Source organism: Anolis sagrei, chromosome 2, assembly GCF_037176765.1.
Source record: "Anolis sagrei isolate rAnoSag1 chromosome 2, rAnoSag1.mat, whole genome shotgun sequence".
In the NCBI taxonomy this organism is placed as follows: Eukaryota; Metazoa; Chordata; class Lepidosauria; order Squamata; family Dactyloidae; genus Anolis; species Anolis sagrei.
The window spans coordinates 51,221,742-51,233,265 of NC_090022.1; the positions used below are offsets into that span (position 1 = coordinate 51,221,742).

General features: G+C 40.3%; 1 protein-coding gene across 1 annotated transcript in view; it reads right to left on the bottom strand.

Annotated features, from left to right (window-relative positions):
• Window positions 1–11,524, bottom strand: part of C2H3orf20 (chromosome 2 C3orf20 homolog) — a 63,219-nt gene extending 51,695 nt beyond the window's left edge. Inside the window, exons 1-6 of the mRNA XM_067465540.1 lie at window positions 10,996–11,524; window positions 9,888–9,998; window positions 7,146–7,274; window positions 4,850–4,961; window positions 3,852–4,043; window positions 458–610 (exon numbers count right to left, since the gene is read on the bottom strand). Of these exons, the coding sequence (XP_067321641.1) occupies window positions 458–610; window positions 3,852–4,043; window positions 4,850–4,961; window positions 7,146–7,274; window positions 9,888–9,998; window positions 10,996–11,524 (1,226 nt within the window). The remainder of the gene's footprint in view (window positions 1–457; window positions 611–3,851; window positions 4,044–4,849; window positions 4,962–7,145; window positions 7,275–9,887; window positions 9,999–10,995) is intronic.

An 11,524-nucleotide genomic window follows, 5' to 3' on the forward strand; every position in this document is an offset into this window, starting at 1 on the left:
AATGATAGATGATAATCATAATAGTAGCAGACTCAGTGGATCTAGACGAATAATCGACTATAAGGCACATTGAATTTAATTGGGCTTAAAATCCCTGGATTCTTTATCTGTGTCACTGACCAGTTAAATGACATTGGACAGTTATCTAAGCATTTTGGGGTGTTTTCTGATAGTTTGTCTATAAAATTAATGTTGCTTTCACATGACACTTACGACAGTAACAAGGAAAACACACTTCTGCAAGTATTCATTACTGTCTTTAGAGTGTTGAAGATGCTGCCTCTAAAAGAACCTTTGCACCTTTAAAAAAAATCTTTTGGGATTATAGAAGGCCCATGTAGGTACCATAATAACCACCTCACATTCTGGATAAACATCATTTCCCAAAACCTAGCAGATTAATCATCTGTTGCACTTGGCCCTCTCACAGTCCAAAACTTCAATGCATGCCACTCACTTGGATTTAAAAGAGTAGGATACACATGCATGTGCTGGTGGTATTAATATACCCAAAAGTCCTTCATTTGGAGTATCCTGAAACAGAAGGGTGATTGCTCTTCCTCCGCAGCACGTGGGAAACTGGCACATTGCAATACATCCTGATGGGTAACTTTAAAGCAGGTCAAAGAATATCACACAGTAAAATGGCATTTATCTACTATTCGTTTAGGAGGCGTGAGATAACATGAGCACACTCTGTGGAAACTCTGAAATGAGCTCCTCCCAATGATATTGTTATATTCATACCAAACCCGGTTTCATCAGTCTCAGGCTGCTTCCACACAGCTGAAGAATAGCCAGGTTCGCCTGCTCATCTAATGTGTGTATAATACTGAACACTGCACATAAACTTGGACTTCTTCCAGGGTGCTAACTTTCCACATACACAAGTAGGAAAAACATGGTGTTGTAGCCAAGAGAGTCTTTCCACCAGCAGAACTAATTAAAGAAATTTATTTATTTATTTACTTGTGATATGTATATACAACCCTTCTCAACCCCAAAGGGGACTCAGGGCGGTTCACAGTGTTGGCAACAATTCAATGCCATTGATAAAAACAGCATAAAACACTAAAATTGACCCTCCCCAGATAAAACATTAGACATTATTAAACACATCACATAAAATAACATCGCCTATCACACAGAGACATAGCCATTGTTGTAAACAGTCCTTGGTCATTGCACTTTCAACTTTCACTTTCACTTTAAATATTTCTATGATGGGCCGAACGCTTGGTTCCACAGCCAGGTCTTTGGCTGTCTCCTGAAAGTCAGGAGAGAGTGGGCTGACCTGATTTCACTCGGGAGGTTCCAAAGCCATGGGGCCACCTCTGAGAAGGCCTTGTCCCTCATCCCCACCAGCCACACCTGTGAGGCTGCTGGGGCTGAGAGCAGGACCTCCCTGGAAGATCTTAATCTACAAACGGGTTCATAGAGGGAGATACGTTCAGACAGGTAGGTTGGACCGGAGCCATTTAAGGCTTATAGGCTAAAGCTAGCACTTTGAATCATGCTTGGTAGCTAATGGGCAGCCAATGGAGATGCTGCAACAGGGTGGTTGTATGCTCCCTGTGCGATGCCCCAGTTAACAACATGGCTGCAGCGCGTTGGACTATTTGCAGCTTCCAAACAGTCTTCGAAGGCAACCCTTCCTCTTACATCCCCCATTGTCTCCCTCACTCCTGAGGATTGGGGCTCAAGCAGGAGGAAGAAAAAGTGAAGACCTTTTTCAAAAAGAAAACCCAACCTACACGACACAAGATCTTTACTGTTCACTGGATTTTTGCAGTGATTAGGGTAGTGCTTTTTGTCTATTGTACCTTCTTGCATGCGAATCCTTGCCAGCTTGCTGCTGGTGAAGCTTTACTCATACAGCTGCCGGATAAAGTCAGCCCACTAGAGCAGAGCGTGGCTCTGTCTGTTAAGCAGCTGGCCTCTGAGGGATTATTTCCCTCTCACATCTTCATCAACGCTACCGCAGAACACGAATCTACCAGCGAAAGTGGCGAGCTAGAAAGAGGGGGTTGTAAAGAACTTAAAATGAGCCCTTTGTGTTTAACACACCAGGCTAGAAAGCAGAGGCTGACAAACAGAATCACTGGTACGACATTAGTGATATGAAATACCACACTAAGAGCCCTTCATCTTTAATTCTCAATATGCTGGAAAGATCAAGCAGAACATGCATTTCTTTAGAACTACTCTAAATGAACCAATGCCAAGTGGTTGTCAAAGAAATTGAGGGAGCAGGAAGGAGGGATAGCAGGATTCCTAATGGGCTCAATTTGGTCTGGGTTTAGATACTGAGCAGGATTAAAAAGTGCATGTTCTGCCCCAAATGAAATTTTCCTTGTGTTGCTATGAGTTTTCCGGGCTGTATGACCATGTTCCAGAAGCATTCTCTCCTGACATTTCATTCACATCTATGGCAGGCATCCTTTGAGAATGCCTGGCATATGCATAGATGTGGGTGCAACGTCAGGAGAGAATGCTTCTGGAACATGGCCATACAGCTCGGAAAACTCACAGCAACCCAATGATTCTGGCCATGAAAGCCTTTGACAACACATTGAACATCTCTATGGGGTGAAATTTTTCATCATTCTCTACATCTATAGAAATAAAAATGTAATGTTAGTTTGTGGGATTAACATAACTCAGAAACCACTGGATGAATTGACACCAAATTTGGACACAATACACCGATCAGGCCAATGAGTGACTATCACCCATAACCCCTCCCCCCCCCCAAAAAAAAAAGCAGCAGAAAGGACCAAAAAAGCTAAGTGACAATACAGATGCAGATGCCTGGCTTACTAACCATGTAGTCCTTGCTTTGCAGAGAGCAGAGATGCACCTCTCTCAAGTGCTGCCTTTGAAGCCAACTCTTTTCCAGCCTATGTCTAGAGGGAAGGAATGAAGGAGGGAAAGGGGGAAGGAAGGAAGGAAAGAAGGAAGGAGAGAAGGAGGGAGGGAAAGAAGGAAATAAGGAAGGAGGAAAGGAAAGAGGGAATGAAGGAAAAATGCAGAAAAGCAAGGAAGGAAAGAAAGAGGTAAAGAAGGAAGGAAGGAGAGAATAGGAGGAAAATAAAGGGGGGGGTATGCGGGAAAGAGGTAGAGAAGGAGGGAAGGAAAGAAAAAAGAAAAAGAAGGAAGAAAGGAAAGAGAGAGGGAAGAAAAGAAGGAGAGAAAGAGAGAGGGAAGGAAGAAGGAAAGAGAGTAGGAAGGATGTTTTTAATCAATTGTTTAATTACTGTTTTTAATATTTTCATATATTGCTGATTGTTGATTTGTTTTCATGATGTTGGCATCCTATGATGCTTTTGTGAGGCTGCCCTGAGTACCCCCTTGGGGGTGAGAAGGGTGGGGTAAAAATATAATAAATAAATAAATAACCAATGAGCGAAGGAAGGAAGGAAGGAAGGAAGGAAGGAAGGAAGGAAGGAAGGAAGGAAGGAAGGAAGTAGAGAAGGAAGGAAGGAGAGAAAGGAAAAGGGAAAGTAGAAGGGAAAGTAAGGAAGGAAGAAAAGAGGGAGGGAAGGAAGGAAGGAGAGAAAGAAAGAAAGAAATAAAGAAAGAAAAGGAGAAAAAGAGAGAGGGAAAGTTGGCCAAAGCAACGCGTGGCGGGTACAGCTAGTTTCTAATATTGCAGTAATGTAAAGCTTCAGGCCAGCATGTAGGAAAAGTTCTAGGTGGGAATTATTTTCAGTGTTTCACTCTCTGCAATGCTGGACTGAACTATCACATTAATGATTTGTAAACTTCTTCTGGTTGAAGGGCAAGGCATCCATGCTTCAACAAATGACTAAATAATCCATCCCTTTGTTTATCAGCAAAACTAAGGATACTACATCGTGGCTGTTCCATCTGGAAGGAGAAAGTACATCTTCTTCGCCCTTGAACGTCTGATCTCTGCAGCTACTTGGGAACCCGAAGCTCTTTTCATAGCATGGGATGGTGACTTGTGGACAGTGATATAATTCCTCAGTATGAGGGCCCTTGTATGACCCTTTGCTATGGCCGCAGCGTTCTCCTCTTCTCTAGAAGGGAGAGAAGCAACCAATAAACATATAAGTAAAGAGAATTGGAATGGCAGTGCATCGCATAAATTGATATCTATTCCGGGATTTTTTTCACAATGTTCTTAAACGAGACAAGGCTATAACATTTGGGGATGATTAGCTTAGGGAATAGGTGAGTAAGGGCAGCAGTGATCATAGAATCATCAAGTTGGAAGAGACTTCGTGGGCCATCCAGTCGAACTCCCTGCCAAGAAGCAGGAAAATGATAGAGATGTATAAACATATGAACGGTGTGCTGATAGTGGATAAAGAGATGCTTGTCTGTCATAATATGGTGAAAATTCTGGGACATTTTGTATAAAAGTAAAAGACAAACTCTATCTGAACAAATCTTGCCAAGAAATCCCTGTCATAGGTTTGCCTTAGGGTTGCCATAAGTCAGAAAGAAAATGATGCCAGGGCAGGCAAAATATCCAAATTCATGCCAATCAAGAGAGTAAAATGCAAGGTGATTGATTGGTTGATAGGTTGATTGATTATAAATAAATAAATAAATAAGATTGGATGGACTAGGACTCAAACTCATTCTAAGATATCCCCACATGAATGAATGCTATAAAGTGGTTCTCAATCTGTGGGTCCCCAGATGTTTTGGCCTTCAACTCCAAGAAATCCTAACAGCTGGTAAACTGGCTGGGATTTCTGGGAGTTGTAAACCAAAACACCTGGAGACCCACAGGTTGAGAACCACTGTATTAGAGCAACTTGTGCTACTGTCAATAAGAGTAAGATAACCTCAGTCCGGAGTCTTTGAAAATACTTACATATGTTTACAAATTTCTCGGAGCTTCTCCCTAGCTAAAGGGCAGGGATCAAATTTATCCAGTAAACTTTCTTTCTCATGAACAGCGCTACCACTTTTCTCTTTAAGCAGACCTGGAAAAATGTATTTTGAAGTGAAGGTTAAGAAAGGCAGTTCCCTCAAGAGCATCCTGTAAATCAGATCCATAAATGAATTGAAAAAAACAACACCCACTTGCTACTTCTTCTCTATTATTCCAATCTCATTGTGCTTACAAAGAAATCCACGGTCAATTTTAACCTATGAATTTAAACTTATATAATGGTATAAATGATTTTAACATATATTGATCTCATATCTGTCTTATAATATACATGTTTTGATGGTCTTGTTTTTATCTATATAGTTTAAGTGTATTGTACCCTGCCCCGAACCTTGAGAAGAAGCACGTAAAATTCTTTGAAATGGAAAAATCAAATAAGGAGGAAGAATATCAGAGTGAGAACATTGCCTTAAAATGATATACATATGCATGTTTTTGACACATTTTTAATGCTTTTGGAGAAGATGTTATGCACTATTTACTATTCCAAGCAGAACCTGGAAAATGTTATTTAGTAGGGCTTATTTATTTATTTATTTATTTACTATACTTATATCCCGCCCTTCTCACCCCGAAGGGGACTCAGGGCAGCCTTACAATTGGCAGCAATTTGATGCCATATCAACAAACATATAATAAAATAAACATATAAATTACATTATAAATTAAAAAGCAATATAAACATTCAAACCGTTATTGAAACCATGCAATCCAAAATCATAGTCAAAAGCCATTCCAGTCATTATTGCACATATTCCAACTTAACTTATTGCATTGTACTACTAGCCAAAGGCTTGGTCTCAGACCCATATTTTTTACTTTCTTTCTGAAGGTCAGGAGGGTGGGGTCTGACCTGATTTCACTGTGGAGTTCCATAGCCGAAGGGCCACCACTGAGAAGGCCCTGTCTCTCGTCCTCACCAACCGCACCTGCAAAGGAGGTGGGACTGATAGCAGGGCCTCCCCAGACAATCTTAACCTCCGAGGTGGTTCATAGAGGGAGATGTGTTCAGACAGGTAAGCTTAGGGCTTTATAGACTAAAACTAGCACTTTGAATTGTGCCTGGTAATAGATGGGCAACCAGTAGAGTTGACATAACAGAGGAGTTGTATGCTTCCCTGTATGTCACTCTGGTGAGAACTCTGGCTACTGCCCATTGGACCACTTGATGTTTCCAAACAGTCTTCCAAAGCAACCCCACATAAAGCGCATTTCAGTAATCTATTTGGGATATAACAAGAGTGTGGCTATTCAGATTGGATTATAATTCTCAGGTGTTCTTAACAGCAGGGCTTGCAAAGGTGCTGCTGAATGTTTTCCATCCACATTCTACCCAGAGTTCAGAAACCCAGAGTTAAACAAAAGGTTTCTTTTTACAGTTCCTAAACTTGATTTCTATTTATTCCTATTATATCTTGCTAGATGCATCACACTTAATGGCATCAATATAGGGGCACCCTTTGCTCTCATGCTTTGATTCTGACATTTCAAGGCCTATGATGCTCCTGACCTGGCAACCCTAGGTATAATCTACTGATCAAAGCATTGTGCACCAATAATAGCTATATCTAAGCCTGTTCACATTCACCCCACACACCATGTGGATGACAGATCATCCCCATGGCACCACTCTGCCCAGTGCCAGCTCTCTTCCTGTACAAAATATGATACAACATTACCTCAGAGGGACCATACGCAATCCCTATGTCATGGCTGCATTAAGGACAGCAATAGGCAACTGACATCATACTTTTTAGACCTCCTCTCAGACAGAATTATCTTGGATCTTTCCATATGGCCATGGTCCGTACTATTTTTGTTGGCAAAAAGAGAAAGAATGCATATTCCAGAATATGTTGTTTTATAAGTTAGTGGGTTGGAAGCATTGAATGAGCATCACTTCCACCCACATCAAGGGACCCTTTGGCATAAGAACTGTGCTTCTGCCCTCCATGTTACACACATCCAGTGGTGTCTATAGGCTTGTTTGGATATCTAGTCTCAGTTTAAGACCTGTGAAGCCATCTGGGGAAAAAGTGTGGCAGCTCTACTTCCCATCCATAAGTGATGAATCCAAAAGGAGGCATTGAACTTCCATTAGGAGTATCATAACCTTTTTAAACCTTGAAATGTTGTCCTTTGGTTATAAGGTCTAATAGGTCCCATCAAAACTTTTGGTTTTTTCATTCTATAATTTCTAGGAATTCACATTTACCTGAAACTTTTGGCTGCTTGCTGTCTTTTAGTGATAACGAAAAACAAAGACAGGAAACTGACATTTGCTGTACAAGCTGGGTGGTGGAAGAGATCTGGACCACAGGTAATGCTGGAGCCATACCACGTCCTGTTCAGTAAAGCAGAAAGCAAACGTTATTTCTTTTGAACTCATTAAAAGAAAAGACGAAGAGAACTATGCATAATATCAAGTCAATTGCCAGAAAGGTTTGTTAGAGAAGAGAGAAAAAAATGAGGTGTGATGCCACTTGTTCAGGGACAGCTTTAGTAGATGTTTGTGTTACAGAGCTTCAGTTCTCAACCTGGACAAGTTCTACACTATTTTTTCCTCCTCTGGAAATTGAGATTATAATACTTTGTTCATGCTTTGTTGCTTCAATAAAAAACATATTGATTAGTATTTCAATTCCAAACTATGTGCAAGCGCCCAATTTTTGTGTAGTGTTGATAGTATTGGTTGTTTAGATTTCAAAAGACACAACACAAATGAATCTACAGGACTTGATAAAACCGCCAGTCTTTATTGCCCCACATTAGTGTGTATGGGCTATTTCAGTGGTGCAGTTAGATAAATTCTGCACTGAGCAGCTACAGTGGGGATGAAGGCTTTTCAGATAGTATGTCTAATCTATTACTTCATTTATTTCAAAACTTCCCATTCATTAATTAATCCCCCCTCTTTCACTCACTGTAGGACCTGAGACAGCCTATGATATGAGTTAAAACAAAAATAGCAAAACGGTCTGTGGCACAAAAATTTAAATTCCATTAAACAACCAATCCCATTAAAACAGTCATTTAAAACAATTAAAAAGAAAATCAGCAACACATTACGCTGGAAATAACACATTTATAAAGACAGCACCCTCTTTCAGACAGTCATATCAAATATGTAGTTGTTTCTCAGGATCTAGAAATGTTATCTCCCCCCTCCCCCCATTGTTCAAAATTCTATTAAAATCTGTCATATTCAATAATACAGGCACGGTTTGATAATCAGTGGAAGCAGAATTGGAGGAGAATTTATAAGAAAACACCCGATAATTCAGGATGAGAATATCTCCAATGGATTGAAGACCTTCAGCAAAGGAGAGAAATTTTTAAAAGGTGGCTGTCAACAAAGCATCACTTTTCTAAAAGCAGTTTAAATTATTGTTATTCATTACCATCCATCTGAACAATTTATTTCCTGGTTCACACTAAGATGGGCAAAATGCTGTTCTCTGCATGTTGTTGAACTGCAGCTCCCAGAATTCCTATTTGAATATGATGACTAGGTTTGATGGGAGCTTTAATCCAACAACCTCAAAAGAGCTGTTTTTGCCCATCCCTAATACAGATTTATTAGAGCGCTAGATTTATCAAGCGAAGGTTAATTGTTATTACTGCTGCCTGCAAATCCAATCAGATGGCAATATAAGCAAAAGGCCTTTCATGGCATCCAGACTCGAGAATAACCCTTGTGAAATATTATGCCATCAATGATGCTGCGTTTTCAACATGAATTTAAAACTTACTTGCTTACTTAATTAGCCTGCTGATTATTAAATTATCAAATACTGTTTTATTACACTTTGAAACATTGAATCTGCTCTTCAGAAGTTCCACAATCACCGGCTGACAGTAGCAGGTGAATAAGAATATTAGAGAGAAGCAAACTAATCTGGCCATGGCCAGAAGAGGGAGCCAAGTGTCCACTGAATTATGTTCATATAGTGAGGTTTTTTGGGGGTAGGAGGAAGACAGGAGTGAGAATTATACAACTCTCCCGATCTTAGACTGCAGCCCCCAGCAGCACAGCCAATGTTAAGGAACTCTGGGAATTGAATTACTCTCAAACAGCATTAATCCTACAGTTTAGATGCTGTCTTAAATCCCATGGTTGGGGGAGAAAAGGTAGGATAACAATAAGAATAACAAGTTGAAAGTTAGAGCACAACTTATGGTCAAGAATTGCATGCTCTAGAGACATCTCACTCTGCCCAAAAGCCAGATCATGAAATATGCCACCATCAATGTTTAGTTCCACAGATATTAATTTTCTACAGTAGCCACAGTGGTCATGCTGTATGTACATAGATCTTTTCCATGTATGGAGACTCCTTACTCCATGACACAAAGGCACAACAAAGTGGGCAAAGTCAGTAAGCTACTTGTAATCTCAAAGCCTAATAAGTGTTGGCAGTACTACAGTGCTCCTTCCCAAAGAGTATATGAGCACAATCTTTCAAATAAGAGATTTTTCTCCTCTTTCCTTTTGAAATGTCCTATCTTTTCTGTCACTCAAGGATGCTTTCAGTATATATGTAGACAAGATAACCATATGTTTAGCCTTTCCACCATGTTTTCGCTACTACTTTTTTTCATGTCAGAAGTGACTTGAGAAACTCTCTGCAAGGACATTGCCCAGGGGATGCCCGGATATGTTACCATCCTGTGGGAGGCTTCTTTCATGTCCCTGCATGGGAAGCTGGAGATGACAGAAGGGATCTCACCCCATCTTGTGGATTTGAACCACTGACCTTCAGGTCAGCAGTTCAGATGGCACAAAGATTGAACCCATTGCACCGTCACGTCTCACTACTACTTATATAGATCATCTGGATCTATGCAAGCAGTATGGAAATGAAAGCACATGCAGCACCAGAAGAGAATAGATTTGGCATAATAGAGGGGACTCTCATATCATATAGACATATAATGGCTTTGTTACTTTGCTGACCTTTCTTCCTTGGTTCTTTGCCTATGATTTCAATTGCTTCTTCTGTGGTTTTAGGACATAGTTGTCGACCAGCTTCCAGGAGTATCCTTGCAATCTCTTCACTGCTGGGGCCTGGGAAAGAGATATGGTGGTTGAAAAGAAAGTGTAAGATTTGTTGTTCGTTTTCAAGCTGTTTCTGACTTATTTTTGCTGTCAGGTCTGCTGATGCTTCAATGATAAATAGTGACCATAAATAAAATGTCAAAATGAATGCAATTTTTAGGGGCAGAAAATTTTGAGGTGTTTGAGACTCCTATCAGCCCATTAACATAATCATTTATCAGGGGTTATGAGGGCCTAACTCAAGATCAGGACCAAAAGGATTTTCTAGTATTGAGGTAGACAATAATACAAGAGCCAGGAAGCAATCAGATTCCCAACTAGCAGTGGCTCCTTGACTGTGCTCCCAAATGCCTTTATTTGATTGTTTATTATTTGATATTCTTTATTATGTTATGTTCCTTAAGCATTGAATGTTTGCTGAAGTTTTGTTGTACACTGCCCTGAGTCCTTCTTGGGAGATAGGGCAGTATAGAAACAAAGCATTATTATTATTATTATTATTATTATTATTATTATTATTATTATTATTATCTTCATTTGAGTCCTTCCCAAAACAATTTGAAGTGACATTGAATCGCTTCCTGTTACCATTTTTAAAAGGCCTCGTATCAAAAACCACTGCATAGCTTTTGAGTGAAAAAATGCATGATCCAGATTTTTGAAAGGCGGCCTTGGTCAGACAACAGATCTTGTTGTCCACACAACATGAATATATAGCAGCAGGTGACAATTTTTCCCCATGCTATACACACATTTAGAACATGCCCCCATTTATATGACTGTGCTTCTGTAAGAAATGCAACAGTCCATATCACTAGCAACACTCCTTTTTCAGGGTTCTAGACTGCAGTGATACTGCATATACCTGTAGGCTCCCTGCAGATGTGAGGTGCCTTCCATCATATGTACCTTCATCACACCCAAGGGAGGATAAACCTTTTTGTTTGAACCAGTTCAGTTTCCAGATACACCATATAGACAAGTAAGCACAATTAGTTGATCTCACCAGCAATTGCATCAATCATTATCCTCATCTTCATCTTCAACAATTCAGTCAAGAGAAAGACTGACCGTTTTTGGAACTTGAGGAGTATCTGTTGATTTTCAAATGAAGGGGTCACAAGGTTGGGCTTTAACATTGAGACAGGAGGGGTCGACTTCTGTGCTCTGGATGTCGGAGTGGAGGAAAAGTCAGGCTCTTCAAAAGGAAGGAATTTGACAACTGGACAATACAGACCAGTGAAGGATTTCCTTGGCGGTGACACCATGAGTTCATCCCATGTGAACTCAAAGATATTCCTGACACCTCGTGGCACATGGAAGCCCATTTTTTGCCATGTGAGAAGCATCTGCACCATCTCAGCCAAAATCCTTGGTGCCTTGGCTTTAACTTGTTCATAGCTGAGGCTTTTCTTTCTTTCAGGCTTAGGTTCAAGCTTTTGTTCAAGCTTTGGGCTATCCTTTTGATCGCTCTTTGGGCTACTCTTTGATTCACTTTTATTGTCCCCCTTAAGGTCAGCCTTCTGGTCACTCAT